Source organism: Hermetia illucens, chromosome 2, assembly GCF_905115235.1.
Source record: "Hermetia illucens chromosome 2, iHerIll2.2.curated.20191125, whole genome shotgun sequence".
NCBI lineage: Eukaryota > Metazoa > Arthropoda > Insecta > Diptera > Stratiomyidae > Hermetia > Hermetia illucens.
Window position 1 is genome coordinate 61,223,986 of NC_051850.1, and position 19,617 is coordinate 61,243,602.

General features: G+C 44.9%; 1 protein-coding gene across 1 annotated transcript in view; it reads right to left on the minus strand.

The window, feature by feature from the left end:
* LOC119650175 (possible lysine-specific histone demethylase 1) overlaps positions 1–12,699 on the minus strand; it is a 697,245-nt gene extending 684,546 nt beyond the window's left edge. The window contains exons 1-3 of the mRNA XM_038052729.1: positions 12,297–12,699; positions 12,029–12,234; positions 11,359–11,971 (exon numbers count right to left, since the gene is read on the minus strand). Of these exons, the coding sequence (XP_037908657.1) occupies positions 11,359–11,971; positions 12,029–12,234; positions 12,297–12,524 (1,047 nt within the window). The 5' untranslated portion in view covers positions 12,525–12,699. The remainder of the gene's footprint in view (positions 1–11,358; positions 11,972–12,028; positions 12,235–12,296) is intronic.
* Positions 12,700–19,617: the final 6,918 nt, after the last annotated feature.

Consider the following 19,617-nt stretch of genomic DNA (forward strand, 5'->3'; position numbering starts at 1 on the left):
ACAACAACATCAAACCGCACTGGTCAAACAGGAAGAATAAGGATAGGAGAATACAACTTTGAGACCGTTGATAATTTCTCTTATCTAGGGTCGAAAATCACAACCGATAACAGCTACAATGATGAAATCCGCGCACCGTTGTTATCAGCCAACAGAGCCTAGTTCAGCTTACAAAGACTGTTTCGCTCGAAATCACAATAGGGTTAAAGCTCTTACTGTACAAGACAATGATCTTGCGGTGACTTGGGTTCTTAGCAAGAAGAATTGCGAACTCTTGGCCGCGTTCGAGAGAAGAATCCTCCGAAGAATTTTTGGCTCAATACATGAAGATGGACGGTTCCGTACCCTACACAATGACGAAATCTATGAGCGATACCATGACCGTCCAGTTGTGGATAAAATCCGGCTCAATAGGTTACGGTGGGCGGGTCACTTAATCCGTATGGATGAGGATGATCCCGCCCGGAAAGTCTATAAGGGCAATATCTATGGTAGAAAAAGAAGACGAGGCGTAGGTCAGGACGCCAGACAGCTTTTAGGGATATCGAATTGGACCTCGGCGCAAGACCGTTATGTCTGGAGTTCCTTATTAAGGCAGGCCTAGACCGGATACCGGTTGTTGCGCCGTTCATGATGATGATAGCGATCTACAAAGAATTGTCACGTTAAAAATTGGCAATTCAGTCCGACAAGTAATCCAGTTTGGGGGATTTGGAGCGATAGACCTACAACCTGGCATCCAGAAAAACTCAACACAATAGTGAGGAACAGAAAGGAAACCCTCAAACTGCACTGCAAATTCGAAAGCAACCACGCAAATAAACAACTGACTATGGTATTGGATTCTGGAATATTAGAACACTTAACAGAGCTAGGGGTGTTGAGTCTCTTTCAGCAGACCAGCAGTTGACCGAGAGTGCTAGCAATCTAGAAGATGAAATTGATTTGCCGCGAGATTAATGACGCGAAGGCACTCTCAATTTAAAAAGTTGGGAGACTACCAGGAAAACGAGAGTTTCAAGCCACATTCATAATGGAGAAGGAATTTAAATGAAACATCATCATTTAAACTCATAAATAAACAAATGTGTATGTTTCGTATCAAAGCCACATTTCCTAGGTTCTGGTTGATAATAGTCCATGCCCCAATCAAACAGAAATACAACGAAGTTAAGTACCAATTTCTTGGATAGTGTGGAATATTTTTGGATCCATTGCCTCCAAATGATGCCAATGTAGTACTTAGCGACTTTAACGCACACTTTGGGAATGAGGAAAGAACAATACTTCGAATGATAATCATAATACAAATATACGAATACGAATACTTCCCACATAAAGGCATCCACAAAAAGAACCTAAGCATACTCAGATGGCGTTACATTCAATCAAATAAATCATACTTTCATCCAGAAAAGGCGGTCTAATCATGTCGAGGAGCAAACTGCGACTCCGGCCACCATCTGATTGAAACCCCATACTGCAGTCGTCGAGAATATACAGAATAGAACCCAGGCCACTCCGCAAATACCAGATATGAACCCTGCAAAACGAGGCATTAACCGAGCAGTACAGAGCATGGCCGGAAGAACGACTGACTCCAATACTAAAAAACATTTCAAATCAGCCCGCTGACATCACCTGGGGAGCCCTAAAGAACATACTCAAAACTACAGTGGAAGAAGTGATTTGGTATGAATCCGGGGGCCGAAAGCACCCGAAAGGAAAAATGAGGCGTAAACTGTACACCCAACGAAACACAGGAACGAAGAAATAGAATTACGGAAACCTCATAAGAGGCCCTGTGAGTTGGGGCTTTCTTTGTCGTGACCACAATCAGAGCACCGCCATGACTCGCACAGCGGTGCTGGTTTGTACTGAGTGCAGGCTCAGCATTCATACCAATGGATATCTAACACCTCTGCCGCAATGAAGAGGTACGACACCCGAGTTGTACAGTCCAGCTCCATGCTTGAGCTCCAAGGAGCTCCGCCCGCAATGTGGGCATAACCACAACCACCATGGAACTCCCATAAGCAGGCCAACTGCAAATAACCGGGCCGAGAGCACATCTTCTAAGAATTCTTCCAGACCGTGGCAAGAGCCACTTCAGATGAGTCCCAGATACCGTTTACCACGTGAACCCCCGTGGCGTCTAGATTATGGATGTCACAGTACGCTGGACAGATACAGATGACATGGAACCAGGTCTCTGAGTCTGCCCTACACAGAACTCAACCCTGACTGGAGGCAAGGTTCCGCGAGAAGAGAAACCCATTCAAGCTGCCATGCCCCGTCAGGAGGAAACCCATTTCAAGCCCGAAATCCACAACGGAAATTCCTCTGGCAGACACATTTTTGACGTACAAATATGTGACCGACCTTACCCACTTTCTTTCCGTCCAAGTTAGCACTTTGATGTTACACTCTCATGTAACCACCTTTTGACCGCAGCGGGCCTAGACCCCCCACCTGATCCACACTTACCAAATCCGTTGGCAACAAAGGTACGCCCTTCCTGTTCCTGCAGGCCGTGGCACGCCGGATTACCTCAAAATGAAAAGGAGGAACACCCAAAAAGACCTGCACGGCGTCGGTCGAAACCATACGACACACAAGGAAAACACGCTAACACCGCCATTCGCTGACAAGCGTAGAACAGTTTCCTGTCCTGTGCCGTCATCGCAAAGTCATACAACATAGGGAACCCGTACGTAAAATATGCAAGGAAGAGTCCCACATATATGGATCTAACAGCTCTCTTGCTTAGACCGCATTCACACCTCATCGCCGCCTCGTTATACACACTAATTTAGTTAACCGTGGCTTGAGCTCACGTAGGTTCGGACCCAAGGACATACGCTCCACGACGGTGACTCTCAAGTATGTTACTTTCTGCCGGTATTTCAAACAAACTCCATTCAGCATCGTCGCGACGGTTTTATCCGTTGAGACCGCGACACTGACTTTTAGAGACCACGCGTTAACGATGCGCATGTACTCGGTAGCCAACTGCTAGAGCTCAAGTCGGCTGTTCCCCTCAACAAGAATCAGGAGATCATCCGCGCAAGTAACACATTTAGCCACGGTAGGAAACTCACCCAACAGTTCATCCACCTTCAGGTTCCATATAAATGGTCCTGCGATAGACCCCTGTGGGCAGCCGCGCTCCACATTTGCCGACACACGCTCGTTGATACCTTGGACGAATGCTTTCCTACCATGGAAGTAGCTCTTCCGCAGAGCTAATTCCTGGCAGCCACACAAACAAAATTTCGACAACACGGACGACCAACTTAGGTAATCAAATGCGCCTTGGAAATCTACAAGGATCCCAAGGACGTACTTGCTACGACAAGGGATATCAAATTTCTTCACATACACGAAGACGTCATCAGTGGACCTGCCAATACGGAAACCATACTGCCTGTCAGACTCCAGATGGGATATTTTCATCTCCAGTCGCTGAGCCATAATTCTGTCCAGGACCTTGCTAAGGGCCGGGAAGAGAGATATGGCCCTATACGACCGAGGATTATTCTTATCCTTCTCTGGTGACATCAGAAACACAACCACCCTGGCAGTTTTCCAGAATGCAGGGAAATAACCCTCCCGCAAGCAACATTCAAAAAAACACTGGACATGAGATGAGACGGCCCGCTAGATGGTTTTGCACATCTCGCCAGTCATCCTGTCCCAGCCAGGTGACTTCCGAGCCCTGAACCTTGCCATACTCTCCTCGATCTCACAACACTTCAGGGGAGGAATTTCTTCCCCTTCTGCAGCACGATCGTCAGGAAACACCCAAGGCTCGGATCTCGGAAATAGTTCACCTAGCAAAGCACAAATATTATCACGCCATGTCAACATAGGTTCGTGACGCGTGGCTACGTTTCCCTCTCCCTCTGGTCAACATCAGGAAACTTTGCTATTGCACTGGTCAAGGAAACGGCGGATGCCGCTGAGCTTGATGATCTCCACGCAGAATTAACAAAATTGTCGCTGCACCTGTAATTACTACAGATTTGCTACTTCCAATCGTATGGAAATCTTGAAAATTCGAGACATTTCCCAGAGAGTGGAAGAAGGGAATGATCGTTAAGATTCCAAAAAAGAGCACACGTTTTGAATGTAACAATTGGAGGAGTATTTGCGTACTCCCTGCTATCGCAGTGATAATAGAACATCTCGAAAGCTTTATCAATAGAGAACAAGCTGGTTTCCACTCCGGATCCTCCTGCATTGACACGGATCATTTTAGAACAGGGTGCGGAGCTAGATCTTCACTGCACTTACTCCTCATCGATTTCGGGAAAGCTTTCGATAGCTTGAACAGGGAGTCTGCCTAGAGTGTTCTAAGCAAGAGAGGCATTCTGGAGAAACTAATAGCTATTATCAGAGGACATATGTTGACGCAAAATGTCGCCTAGTGCATCTAGGAAGCATGGTTTCTGTCGACTGAGACACCGAACTGGATGTTGTTCGACGCTTTCGCTTCCTTGTCTAAAATCTCGAAGTAGAGTGATCTCAGCGCTAAACAGAATGTTTTGTGCTAGTGTTGTTTCTGTGTTGCTATATGGGACTAGCACATGGAAAATAACCCCACTGTGACTCGACGGACTCAAGCTTTCGTCAACGCCTGGTTGTGTCGTATCATCGGGGTACGCTGACTTGTTTTTTTTCCAAACGGAGAACTTGGTCAGTGCACAGACCTGGCATCCATATGCAATGTGATCTGAAAGCGAAAGTGGCAGTAGATAAATCGCACATTAAGGAGGGGCGACAAAACCCCGAACGATTTATTCAGACAGTGCTGATCAACCTCAACATCTCCACTTGGATCTTGCTAGGCAGCAAGACAGGAGAGAGAGCCAATAGGACAGAGACTTCTTATTATCGGTGTTCCTAACCCAGGGATTAAGAAGGTTCAAGACACCTTGTTTTTGGAGTGCTAGATGAAGTCTCACTCTCAAAGCATTGTTACTTAGAATTTAGTCTACCGGCGAACAGACTGTAATACAAATATGGAATCCTAGCAGAACAGATTGGACAAAGCTCAATAGACTTCTTGACAACAAAGTACAGCTCCTTAGGCGATTAATAACGTCTTTGGCGATAAAACATCAATGGGATACTTTTAGAGTGCTTTGAGGAAGTTTGTTCTATTTACTACGACAAAAGCGTAAAACAGTAGAACCGAGAGCTTCAAAAACTCAGGAAATCAACTAGACCACTTCTCGTGCCTATAAAAGCAATAAGAATGGAAACTGGTTAAACGTCCGAAACTCACAGCAGGAATATAGGAGGCTCGTATAAAAATCGAATTGAGGCTTCTTTAGATCATACTGTGAGAAACTGGAAATCGAATTCTCCGAAGAAGTGAAATATCTGGGAGTTATTCTAGACAAGAAGCTCCTTTGGAACGAACTTGTAGAGGTACAGATGAAACGAGCTGTCACAGTTTATGGGCTGTGCAAGCTCAACTTTCCCTCGGCATGAGGACTTAGGCCTCAGGAAATAATGTGGAGATATGATGCTATCAATGCCGATGGTACATCCGTAGTGTGATAGGATAAGTTAGCCGCACTGCAAAGAGCTGTATATCCGGATATTACCAGTCCCATGAGTACGACACCCGGCGCAGGTGTAAATGCACTACTCAATTTGCATCCCTTGGATTTATTTACTCAAAGCACTATAATAAGAACATAGACTAATTCGATTAGATCTATGGGAAAACAACAGACGTGAGAGGCAAAGATAATTGGAACAGTTATTGGGAGAAATGAATCCAGTTTTTACAATGATTAAGTAATTGAAGGTGCACCGGAATCTGCAGCGATAATCAAGTTGCATTGGAGCCGTTGAGCGGTCCCTTGATCACCTCAAAAATCGTTCAGGAATGAGAAACAGGTTGAACTCTGTTTCTAAATTCAATACGGTGAAACTTCTCTGGGTACCTAGCCATTATGTGGAAATCTCGGATGCCTTAGCAAATGAGGGATCAACTTCCCCCAGGCCGGGATCGGAACCAGAAATTGTGGTGTTTGTAGCATAATAGCAGGTGAAAGAAGCTTAATGCTACTAGACAGACCAAACTTTTCCTGACAGAACCAAAAAAACATGCTGTCCAAAAGTATGAAAACTTGCAGGCCATAATACACTAGCTGGGCATATGTTCAGAATAGGAATTCTCTAACACCTGTCCATCCTGTAGTGAAGAAGCGGGATTTACAGAAAACCTTCTACGTGAATCTCCCTGCTATAGATGCATCTCGACATCTGATTTTTGGTAATGACAATGGAGCATCAATGGAGTTCACTTTCTATGTGCTACTCCCATATAGCAACACAGAAAGAACGCTAGCATAGAACAACTTAATTTTAATGTTGAGATAACTACATTTTCAAATTTTAGACAGAGCAGCGGAAGCGAATCTAGCATTATTAATGCCTCGGGCAACCTCCAGTTCGGTGTGGCCGTTGGCAGAAACCACGCTTCCTAAACATAAATTGATCGACGCTTCCGATGCTCTGCCCATTAATGCAGACAGCGAGAGTTTAATGACTCGTCAGACTAAGAACTTTGGGTTTTTTGTTTATCGTCACTCCAACTCTACTTGCCTCTCTTTCCATATCCACAGCCATTTGGCCAGGGTCCATGACCCGGTGATAGAGCAAACAGATGTCATCAGCATAGTCGAGTTGTTTGAGGAAAGATGTCATTGAATTCCTCCACGTCCTCTGGACAGGGCAGCATAAAGAACGTCACCGATAACAAGAAGAAATAATATCGGTGACAGGATGCAACCCTGGCGGACTCCGTTATGGATCTCAAAATCATCCGAGATTTTACTTCGGTGCAGCACGTGTCGTTCTGCGCCATCATATGTCGCTGTGAAAATAGCTATTAGTTTCTCTGGAATGATCCTCCCGCGTAGAGCACTCCAGATACACTCCTGCTCACACTATCAAAAGCTTCCTCGAAATCGATGGAGAGCAGGTGCAGCGAAGATCTAAATTCGGCGCACTGTTCCAAAATGATTCGTAGGTTGTTGACGTGGTCAATGCAGGAGGATCCGGAACGGAACCCAGCCTCTCTGTCGATCAAGCTTTCGAGATGTTCTTTGATGCTTTCTAGCTATTATCTTTGCGTCGGCAGGGAGCACACAGATACTCCTCCAATTGTCACACTGAAAACAGGTCCCCTTCTTTGCAATCTTAAGGATTATCCCATTCTTCCACTCTCTGGGAAAGGTGTCGGATTCCGAAAATTTCCGTACGAGTGGAAGCCGAAGATCTACAGTAACTGAAGAGATGGATGTAATATGGTTAAGAACCATGGTGAAGTGTTCTTTCCACCACTTCAGTTGTTCATCATCGTGGATGAAAAGTCGACCGTTCAAGTACTTTCCAGGGCCATCGAAAGATTTGCGACCACATGCAAGCGCTTTCGTGATGCAGTATAGAGTTCCTGAAATTATTGCGGTCTGCGTGCGGCATCTTCCACTTCCCTGACCAACGCAATAGCAAATTCTCTCTTGTCACGGCGGAGACTACACTAAACTTCTCGGGATTTCGCTCGGTATCGGATTAGGCCCGCTATCGCAGCGGTCAGTGGAGCCTTCAACCCCTTCCGTTCATCGATCCGCTTCCACAACTCCGCAATCAGCCACATCTTATGACGCTCTTCCGGACGTGGCCGAAGATCTATGGAGCACAGGGAAAGAGCATCTTTGAAGGCGGCCTAATGCTTATCCATATTCTCAGGCGCGTTACTCAGTAGATCTTCCGCTCGATCAGTAAGATCACATCTAGAAGTCAACTCCTAAATCTACTGCTGATCAAGAAGGGGTCGATTTGATTAATTGTATGGCTTCGGTCAGCTGAAACCCAACTGGCCTTCTGGCAGGTTCTGTGCTCGAACAAAGTGCCACCAATGACGAGGCGATGAAAGTTACAGAAATCCACCGTCCCCATCACATGTCCGAGCAAAGTATTGTCAAAACAACCCGACGCCGGATTCGTGTCTGTTACCCACTTGGCTTTCCAGAGTACAAAAACACATTGCCGCAAGAGGGAGAGAACTACTCTCCAGAATCCCACCATTTTACTTCGCTTAGGCCCAAAATGTCCAGATAGAATTCCCTCTCAAATTGGAGAAAACGAGCATTCTGAGAACCCACGCTACTGCTTCAAAACCAATCATTTTCGACAGCCGCTTGCATGCAATTCTGAAAATAATCCACAGTTGGTGCCTCCGTAACGGACTCACGGAGAACGCTTGGAAGACTGGAATAGTTATGTTCACTAGAAACGTCAGGTAGACTAACTACACGCTACCAGCTTATCGGGGGCGCAAATCCACCTGGTGCAAACAGTCAGGAGTTTATTTCGACTCCAAACTAATGTGGAAGCACCATATCAAGGAACAATATCGGAATCCCTACAGATTGGTCTGGTGCTGTAGGACGATAATAGGTAAGATAGGGGACTTCCACCACAACGGATTCATTGAATTTGTACTTCCATAATAAAGCTCATTTTGATGTATGTATGCATCGTCTGGTGGTTGAAATTGAACTTTGCTAACAGCAGGAAGCTGCTGTTGCAGATTCAAAGGATTTGATCCAAAGTTGCCTAACTATTACTGGAGCAATGAGTACTACGCCGACCGTGACACCCGCAGTTGTCCCAAATCGATCCCCCATTCAATTGGATGTGAACTGAAAAGCAGCTAACGATGCATATAAACTCGATGCGCGGAAAGTCAACGAATTATACGTCCATGTGTCCAACTAGAAATCCCTTGGTAAACATCAGGTGACTCTGATGCCCACTGATCATCTTGTTGCCAGAATAACCTTTGAGAATACATGTTCCATCGTTATCACCATAAATTGCCACGAGTCTTTTAGAATTATAGACTTAATAATCTTTACCGATGGGTCAGTCATGGAAGATGGAACGGATTTGAAGGTGTCCTCAGAAAACTCGAGTATGGAACTGGCCCGGCCTCTTGGTAAAATGACAACCAGATTCCAGGTGGAGATACATACATGATATTTTATTGGCAGCGGAAGAATGTTTGCAACAAACATGGCAATCAAATTTGTCATGCCAGACGGGCAGTGTTATCGGCACTAAATAACATATCAAACCATTTGGTGCGGAGTTGCCAACAATTGCTGCCGAAACTTGACCGACTGAACGAAAAATTGCTAATATAAGTGCCAGGGAGCTCGAACATTGCTGAAGGCTGGCAGGGTGGCTCGGCAAGGATCTGGGTCCACAACGGTGAAATTTGAATTTCTTCCGGCAGGAGAAAATCTTTGTGAAGGAGCCCAAGGGCTTTATAGTGGCATTTCTACTGTCCCTTATGAAGTGTCCCTTAAGTCCTGGTAGGGTTATTGGCGGGACGCTGCTCCCTACATTTCCACAACAAATGGGGGTGGTGATATTGGTTATATGCATAAGAAAGAAGGAGGAGAAGACAGCCTGGTACTAGATATGCAGCTGCCCGACCTCTACAGATCTCAGGCGACGGTACCTCGGTAAGATTTTCTTCAAAAATCTTTCTGTCTGTGGAAGATGTGGTGAGAATCGTAAAAGCCTACGAATGCCGAAAGCGGGAGCCTTTTAGGTAGGCGATGTTAGGGGGTGTACAATGGGCCTAACAAATGCCTAAGTGCTTGGAACTGCAGCTCCCATCTAACTAAACTAAAATGTACATGTAGAAGCGCGATGATAGGGTAACATAGGTCCCAGGGCGAAATGTGGATAGGTACTAACGATGGATTATAAAAGCTGAAAAACGCCTGCTGAACCAACACAAACAGCTATACTACCAAACCCTATCTCCATGTCCTCACTGGGACTTCTTTGTTATTGAAAATCTGCAGACGGAGAAGGATGAAGGTGCCAGCCAAAAAAATGAAACCTGCTGTTATCGGCTTTGAAGCAAATTGGGAAGCAAATTTAGAAATGCAAGCCTAATAAACGTTCACGCGCCTAAAGAGGAGACATCATAGTCGGAAAAGGATATCTCCTACGAGGCAGTTAAGCGGCGACCCTCGCAAGATATCAAAATCATACTTGGAGATTTCAACAGTCGATCCACAAATATACATGAGCCCCTCCTGACGGGACCGCTTTCAACCAAATTGACCACGTGCTGATTGAACGCCACCACACCTCAGCCTTGATGAATATCAAAATATATAGGGGGACCAAGGTAGACTCGGATCACTATCTCATTGACATAGGCCTCCAGACTCCAATAACAACACCGCCTGACATTCAGGTGAGAGTGAATACTGGAGTCATTCACAACGCAGCCCTCTATAGCCCATATAAGCGGGAAATGGATGCCGGAATAACCGCAGCTAACAGATGTACTGGATATGAAGCATCAACAAATAACCTTCACAACCATCTGAAGAGCGTTATCATTGACACAACCACAAATATACTTGGCTCCAGCTACAAGGAACGGCTGGTTCAACAATGAACACACAAGCAACACTAGCAACGGAACGGAAGAATGCTGCATTCTTAAAGAAAGCGGGCATGCGCAGAGACTTATCACAAACTCCGTCGAGCGGCGAAGCAACTTTAGAGGACCAAAAGATCAACTGAAAACGACAGACAAATACTGCCTCCACCAAGCATAGAAGAAACATGAAAGCAATAAAGATAGGAGACTAAGACGGACTAAGGAGACCATTGAAAATGTCTCCCATCTCCCAAAATCACAACCGATAACAGCTATAACGATGAAATCCGCGTACGGTTATAAGTACCCAACTGAGCCTATTTCAGCCTCAGAAAAAAGTCAGTCCTTATGTATTCCTCGGAGACCTGGGTTCTTAGCGAAAAAAACTACGAACTCTTGGCTGCGTTCGAGAGAAGAATCCTCCGAAGAATTTTTGGTCCCCTACATGAGGATAGACGGTTCCGTAGCTTACATAACGACGAAATCTATGAGCAATACCACGACTGTTTGGTCGTGGATAAAATCCAGCTCAACAGGTTGCGGTGGGCGAGTCATTTAATCCATATGGATGAGGATGATCCAGCCCGGAAAGTCTGTAAGGGCAATATCTATGGTAGAAAAAGAAGAGGCAGACTCTGCCTGAAATGGGGCTATGGCGTAGATTAGGACGCCAGACAGCTTTTAGGAATATCGAATTGGTGGACCTCATCGCAAAACCGTCTGGAGTTCTTTACTAAGGCAAGCCTAGACCGGATACCGGTTGTTGCGCCGTTGATGTTGATGATATGTAGGAGCGTAACCCGCCTTACAAAACTAGAAGGTTTTAAAACACATGGGTCTTAGTCAATAGCAATAATACTCACCATATCATCCTTATGTTTCGGTACAGGCTTTCCTCCGGCTCCATACAACGGGCAAGCTTGTCGAATTGGCACCATCTCCATTCCGGTCTGCCGGCTTAGGATCGTCATTGGATTTCCCCAAATTCCCGTCACAACCATTGCTCCCAAATCTGCGATGTAATTGTTTTTCCGGAAAGTAGCGATTCGCCCGCCAACCCGGTCGCGAGCCTCCAGCACGATAACGTCCATCCCAAATTGCTGCAATTGCTGCGCTGCTGCCAAGCCAGAAATTCCGGCTCCAATTACAATCACTTTCGCCAACTTCTTCGTCGGGATCGACTTCAGCCGTTTGAATATTCCGAAGTTGATGAAGCCATGGCGCTCAAGGAAAGCGTGAATCTTCCTGACCAGTTGCGGGTCGCTATCGAATGGCGACTCCATGTCAGCCAGTGCGTTTTCGAAAGTTAGTTGCACTTTCGGGTTCTCGATCCACATTTGAAGGAGGCGGTTCCTAATATTCAGGAAAACTCGCTGAGCCACTAGCCCCGTTTTGGCAATGTCAGCGAAGCAGGCGGCCTCGGCCGAGGTCATCTTGTCGAACGGTAACCGAGATTGGAAGGCAGCTCCTTCAAGTCTAGAAAAAATATTAATTAATTGAAGCCGAGGACCACTTGCTTGCAATCTTCCTTACCCAGTGAGAATTTCCTTGTAGGGGGACTCGGCTTGGTTTTCTTTCGAGTCCTTGTTTTCAGCATCCTTAGGTGGACTCCGGGAATGTTCCCGCTTGCGAGACCGCATCGTCATCTCCGACTTGTCCGGCTTTTTCTCTACGCCTGAAGTGCTTGCCGCCGGCTTATTTTCCTGTTCCGCGGAGGTTTTCGAGACAAAATACTCAACCTAAAAGGAAGCACCAGGATGCACTTTAGTATCAAAATTGCAAGTTGTAACCTGAAAATTACCTTGGCGCGCTTCCGGCGACTCATCCTCCGCCCGGCATCCCCCTCGTCAGAGGTTGCCAGCGATTGGTTCTCCATCACAGCATCCTCCGAGACTCCCTTTAACGTGCTGCTAGGCAACTCGCGACTTTTCTGGCCACCGACGCCCGCCAATTCACCCGTTTCACCGTCCGACTCGTCACTTATCAACGTTACGTACTCGATTTCGGTAGATTTTCGATCAGCAGACATCACGAGATATTCAAAGTCAACGAAAGTTCTCAAAATCCAACTAAGACCGCGAAGATGTTTGGCGCAAACGAAAACTTGTCACCCAACACAGCAAGCAATGCGTCCGGTTACCGGCGTTTGGGGTTTGTTTTGGTTTGGCAGCTGTCTCAGAATGTTTCATTCAAGTGTCAAATCTGCGGAACTCGTGGTGAATTGTCTACTTGACAACCACCTGATAGCTCGGAGGTGAGGAAGTCACAGTTCAAATATTTGGGGGAGTGCATCCCGACTAATTGTGTTTCCACTAGGAATTCAAATCGTGGTTCTTGTTTTCACTAGGAATTGAAGTTACGGTTGTACAACTTACTCAGGGCGTCTCCCAAGAGATGGCTCTACGCTTAAACCAAATTCTAAATATGTGTCTATGATGGAAAATGAATCGTTACTATTCACTTTAGTAGATTACGGCTTCTTGAAATGCATAAACGTAGGCGAAACGAAAAACAACAAAAATTTATTTATAACGGTTCCCCTTGAGAAAAATCTCCTAAGTGGAGAAGCTTTTTATAAGATTCCAATTAACCCCGCATGAGTATCAGGTACGGTGACAATTGAGAAAGGCAATGAAGTGGACCACAATCGCTTCTTATATTGACTCCTCTTCTAGTCAAGCAGATGCAACTGGTAAAATAATATTCGTAGCCGCCGTGACTTCTAGACCAATTCGGACGGTTTCCACTGGCTGCCCATAACAAACATTGAATTTCCTCCAGGATCCAATACCACATGAAAACTTGCGCACTAGGTGTAAGCGCATCTTCGCGACACCGGCAACCAGGAGCAACACCTAAGAATGGAAAAATTGTGAAGTCATACAGCGGAGTCGAGGTCTACATTGACCCACAACACAAAACTCCACAATCAGGAAGCATCAGCTATAAAAAGGCGAAAATCAGCAAAGGAATGTCTATGGTATATCAAGCGTTAGGATCTGCGCTAAAAGACGGAAGCCCTCGTTAATAGTTCTCATGGCATTCATGAATTTCTGCTTCTCGTTGTAATTAAACATTTATGATAACCATAATAATCGCCTTCTCGATCCAGTTTTTTCCAAAATTCATATTCATAGTAGTATCTCCCAATGACTCGGCTTATCTTAAAATTGATGCTCACCTTTCCCCTCTTGAATTCGACTCCATATTAATCGATCCATCGTACAGCCGCTACATAAGATCCAAGAATTCAACTTTCACAAAGCCGATTTTTGATATTTCTAAATAAGTTTCTTACCTAATTTGCTAGGACCACAGCCCTCCAAAATGTATTTTCCAACCAGGCGGTCGCAGCGCTTCATGACTTCTTGGAAAAACTGCTTCCATGCTTTGTTTCCATTTCCCATCATAAGCTCTAAAGATACTCGGTTTGGTTCACAGTAGAAATGTGTGATGCCTTACGTGCAAACCACCGGTCTCATCAAAATTCCGTCATATAGGCAGTGCAATTGATCTTGCTAACGCTATATTCAAAGCTCTCTAGAGCAACGCAATTTTAAGCACTTTTCATCTCGTATCAAAATTTTCTGCACTTCGACTACCCCGCCCCGCCCCATGACCAACATAAAATTCGATATTCTTTCACCCTATCCATCTTCCATTCCTCTCCTGTCTCCTGCCATTGTTGATGGTTTTCCTTATCTTATTTTCGAAGAAATGTGAACAGATTATTTGCCTGCAAAGCTCCATTTCTAAAATTCTGGAAAAATATGTCAAAGACTGCCTTTCATGACGTTTCATGTCCCACTTCCTCCACAAGGATTTTCGCTTGCTGGAGAGAGTTCAAGTTTCTTTCCTCGGCTATATGAATCCTTGCAGATCCGTAACCATTTATCGACTATTCTTCTATTTTAGTGATTATAACAGCGTATCCCTTTAGAAAGAGGAATATAGAAACTATATGATGGGTCGGCATCAGAGCCACCGGATGTTTATTAAGGAATATCCAGATGGTTACATGACCGTATGATTGATCGTCTTTCCACACGCCAATATCAATCGTTGGCTGCTTTCTGTTTCAACTTCAAATGAATGGAAGGTAAATTTAACATAGCTTCGAGTGCTGTGGTCGTCGCAGTAGCCATTGTTTCAGTAATACTTAGGCACCCGAACCTTGGTATCTGCGCCAGCTGCTTCCTGTCGTTGGCAAAGTTCAGTCTCGGCCACCAGACGATACATGTATACATCAAAATGGGTTTTATCATGAATGTATACACCCAATGAACCCGTTGCGGTGAAAGTCCCCAGGTCTTATCTATCGCAGTCCTACAGTACAAGAGCAATCTGATTTCTGATATTTTTTCTGGATCTGGTATTTCCACGTTAGCCTGGAGTCGAGATGTACTCCCAAATACTTGACTGTTTTATACCAGCTGGATTGCCACCGCTGCTAAGATGGTTAGGTGTAACTGTTCTATTTGACCTTCATAGTGAACACAAATAGTCCTCTCGTCCCAGCGTTCACCTTGAGTCCGTTATGGAGGCACCAACTGTGGACTACATGCAGAGTTGTATTCAAATGGTCACATACCGTGTCCGCAAACTTGCTGGTAATTGTTAGGACTAGATCGTCCGGGAATGCTTGTGCGAAGACCTTTCTGTCCACCAGGAACCATAGCAAGGAGTCCATTACCAGAGGCCATAACAGAGGAGAAAGAACCCCTCCCTGTAAGTAGCTCCTAAGACATCCTGCCTCAATAGACTTCTCGCCGATCAGTATGTGGAGTTTTCTCCATTCCAGCATGTCAATGATCCAACGGATTTGCTCTATGCTGTCTTGCCGAATGAAACATAATTAAAGGCACTTTCGATATCATGAATGTTCCTAAGGCGTATTCTGCTGTGAGCTCATGTAGTGCAGTCTTCGTGGAATTACCATACTGGTAGGCGTGTCGCCTATAAGGAAGTGGGCACTTAAGAATTCCCTTATGAGCTGATTTACTAGTCATTCCAATCCTTTAATAGAAAGTAAGTCAGACTGATCGATTGAAAAAGCGAAAAAGTAGACCATAACAAAAATGATGCCGAATGTAGCAGGTCCAGGGCATACAAAGCTTATTTCAGCCAGCACTTGCTGCTGCAAAGATAATAGTTAAAATAATCCTGGAACGTATCAGTAGGCTGGTTTCCACTTCGGATCCTTCTAGATTCACCACATCAACACGCTACGAATCATTTTGGAACAATGTGCGGAATTTAGACCTTTGCTGCACCTGCTCTTCATTGATTTCGAGAGAGCTTTCGATAACGTAGGTAGGGAGTTTATCTGGAATGCTCTACGTATGACGGAAGCAACCAATAGCTGTTATCAAAGCGGCATATGGCGCCAATTGTCACGTGCTGCACCGAGGTAAAATCTCGGAGGATTTTGAGGTCCAAAGCGGAATTCGCATCCTGTCACCGATATTATTTCTTTTTATTATCGGTGACGTTCCTCATGCTGCCCTGTCCAGAGGACGTGGAGGAATTCAATGGACGATGACATATTTCCTCAAGCACGTCGACAGCGCTGATGACATCTGTTTGCTCTCTCTCCGGGTCATGGACCCTGGCCAAATGGCTGTGGATTTGGAAGGAGAGGCAAGTAGAATTGGGCTGAAGATAAACGCCAACAAAACCAAGGTTCTCAGTCTGATGAGTCATCGCGCTTTCCCTATCTCATTGTGGTTTCTGCCGATTGCAGCCAGAACTAGATATTGTCCGACGCATTAACAACGCTAGATCTCACTGCTATGTCTGAAATCTGGAAACGAAGTTATCCCAATACTAAAATCAAGTTGAGATTGTTCTGTGCTGCTATATGCGATTGTTATGTGTTGCTATATGCGAGTACCAAATGGAAAGTGGCCTGAATTGATTGGGAAAATTCTGAATTTGACTCGTAAAACCTAAAGCGTCAAGACCATATCTTCTTTATTGCAGGCGAAAAAAACGAAGCGTATCGCTATCACGGAAAATTTTAATCAAACGATGCTAGCATGGAATTTTTCTAAATAAATTGCCTCGGAGCGAAACCTGCACTTTACGATTGTCATCACCTACCTTGCAGTCGATTTTAAAAGCAAAACTATTCCTAAGGTTCAACGATGAGTTCACCCATTCGCGAATAGTTAATTAAAAAATGCTTCCATTAGCCAGAGAGGCCAAGCGAGCACTGATTTCGTTAAACTTTTAATTTATACACAGCTTTCAAAAGGCCTACCGTGGGGTTAGTAGTCATCCCATCTTCTTCTTCAGGAGACGAAAACTTTGTCTGGATGGAACGATGAAACGCGAGAATAGTAGACAATGTTGTTGGAAACGAAAAATTTAGAAAAATGAAAGGGTCTTAATAGGAACTCTGCTTAGTTTAAAAAGAAGAGGGAATACTAGAAGCTCGGCGTTTCGGTCTTTTCAGGACGTCCTATATTATCGCCAATACTAATACTAAATGAGGTACTTTTAGGGTAAACTTAAGGCGGGTTTTTCGGTAAATTTCTAAAATATGGTAATATGCTGTTATTAACTTCATTTTTGCTGATATCGAGGGAACGGATTTCGTATAGTTGCATCGCTGTGATTTTTTTTTTCATATTTTACGTTGGATAGTTTCTGAGAACGAGACCTATTTCTCTTTTCGGGGCTCACATTTCGAGCGGAAGGTACTGATTGAACCCTTTCAGTTGATACCCCACATGACCATATTCTGTGCACCTTACTTTCACATGTTAGCAAACCCCTTAAGTTCAACACAAAATGGTGCCACTTACTATATGTAAACTGAGTCACAGATCACACCTTCCTTCCAAATTGCGTGAGATTAAGTTCGGTCGTCTCCAATTAAATCGGTTGTTGCAGACAGACAGACAAGTTGCCAGATCTCCCATCAGGCGCGTCCTTTCGTGCGGATAAGGGAATGCTCGGCGGATGCGTATGAATATATACTTGTACTGATCCGGAGGTGTGCGTGCATAGACATGTTTATGCTCAGGTGGGGTAGGTGGGAGTTAAACGCCCTCCCATGGATAACAATGGCTATGGGAAAGTCACAAGCAGCTTAGGCAAGGAGGTGTTTAAACCGAGCATACCGCTCCCTAGAACATCCATAACACAAGCACAGATGAATGTGCGCAAAGGAGAACGGTCAAAAGCCGTAATGATATCAACCGCATCCAAGCCCAAGAGGTTAGGGGAGGCTCCTTAGGATCGAGCGCGGGATCCGTTTAAAAGAAGCTCAACGATTATGAGATCTCCTCCAATATCCAAGTAGGAAGAAGATCTGGGGCAAAGGAAACTCGTTAATGTCTCAGGTGTGCGGAAAGAAGAATGGAGGTTGTGGAACAGAAGTCCGACCTGGCACCAAGCAATCGAACAATCATGGTGAGAACCATTAAGGGTCTACATAGCCTAATCGCAGGAAGTTACGAAAGAATCGAAAAAGAGCCGTCAAATTACACCCAACTGTATACCATGGATGGGCAGAGAAAAAGAGGGTTCAGGAAAATGAAGACGAGCATCCAGGAAATCAGCAGGTTCCCCAAAACAAAAAATCGTTTCATCCACTTTGAAGAAGGAGCCTAAAATCTTGGTAGGTGGCAAAATTGTGCCTAAAACACTAATGCCGCCAAGGGGGTCGATATCTGATCAAAAAATACATGACGGTTGAACCAAACATTGCAAAAAAAAAGTTAGAATAAGGATCTGTACCGAGCCGATCATCATTTCAAGCACGGGTGCTATATCCTACGGAGGCATACTAAGAAGAGTGAAAGCTAACTTTGGGGGAGATGTAAGCAGGATCCAGAGGAACCAAAAGGGAGATTTCATGGTGGAACTGAAAAGGTCCGAAGAGAGCGAAGCCGAAGGCTTCCGTAGCCAAGTCAAAGATTTATTTGGATTGCTGCATGCCCAAAAGCTATACAGTGCAAGAACTGCTTCACGGCTTGCAAGAGGCATCCATTATAAGCTTAGCGAATAGAGGTACGGAGACAGCGACCATCCAGCTACCAGCAGAAGCAGCGCATAAGCTGCTAGATATCGGGAAGGTCTGTATTGGATGGGTAGTCTGTTGTCTTAGGGAGAAAATTTCGTTGAAGGGAAACTTCAAGTACAGACATCTGGCGAGAGTATGTACAAGTGCGGTTGATCGGTCTGATCGATGCAGAGGTTGTGGGAAAACAGGTCACAGTGCTCGGGAATATAACAAGGATCCCAAATGCATATTGTGTAGTGAAGAGAAGGGCCTGGACAGTAGGCATATTACCAGAAGTATCCCGAGTTCAAAAATGCGCTAAATGCGGTGGGAAAATGAGCTTGATGCAAATCAACCTTAATGACTGTAGGGTCGCTCAAGACCTGCGCTCGCAAACAACCTACGAATTAGAGGTGCAAGTGGCTATGATAATCGAACCCTACAGAAACTCTACCAAAAATATGCGACAGGAAACAAAACATATAGAACTGTATGGGCAAAAATAGATGACATATACGTTTATAGTGGCTATGCTCCTCCAAGCATGACGTTGGCTGAATTTAAGAACATATTGAACAGATTGGTCTTGGAGTCAAAGGGATGAACACCAAAGATCAATGTTTGGGACACATAATGAGGAAATTCGCTGACAAATGCAAGAGCGCGCTGTCTCTTGGAGGCTTTCGCGCAGTTAGGCATCATATTGGCTAACGACGATCAGGATAATATTTACCAGAAAGGGAATCCGGTTCGCTTATGGATTTAACTCAAGCAAATCAAGCGGTTGGAAACTTGCTCGTCCAAAAATAAGAAGAACGTCAAGTTAATCTACGAAAGCAATTGAGGAGCAAACATTCATAGATGTATGGTGGACCAGGACACTATACCAAGCACACCCTTGGCAAGGGCCCTCCATATCACGGCGGCATCGATACCGAGACATTATACTTTCCCTAGTAGAAGACTCAACTGCTGGTGGAATAGTGAATTCGGTAGGTATGTCAGCGGGCCAGACGAGCGGCCCAGAAAACAATGGGAACGATTGACCAGAAGGTGAAAATGCTTTCAAGTCGGCTGATTGGATACCCATTGGTGTACCCATTTACTTAAC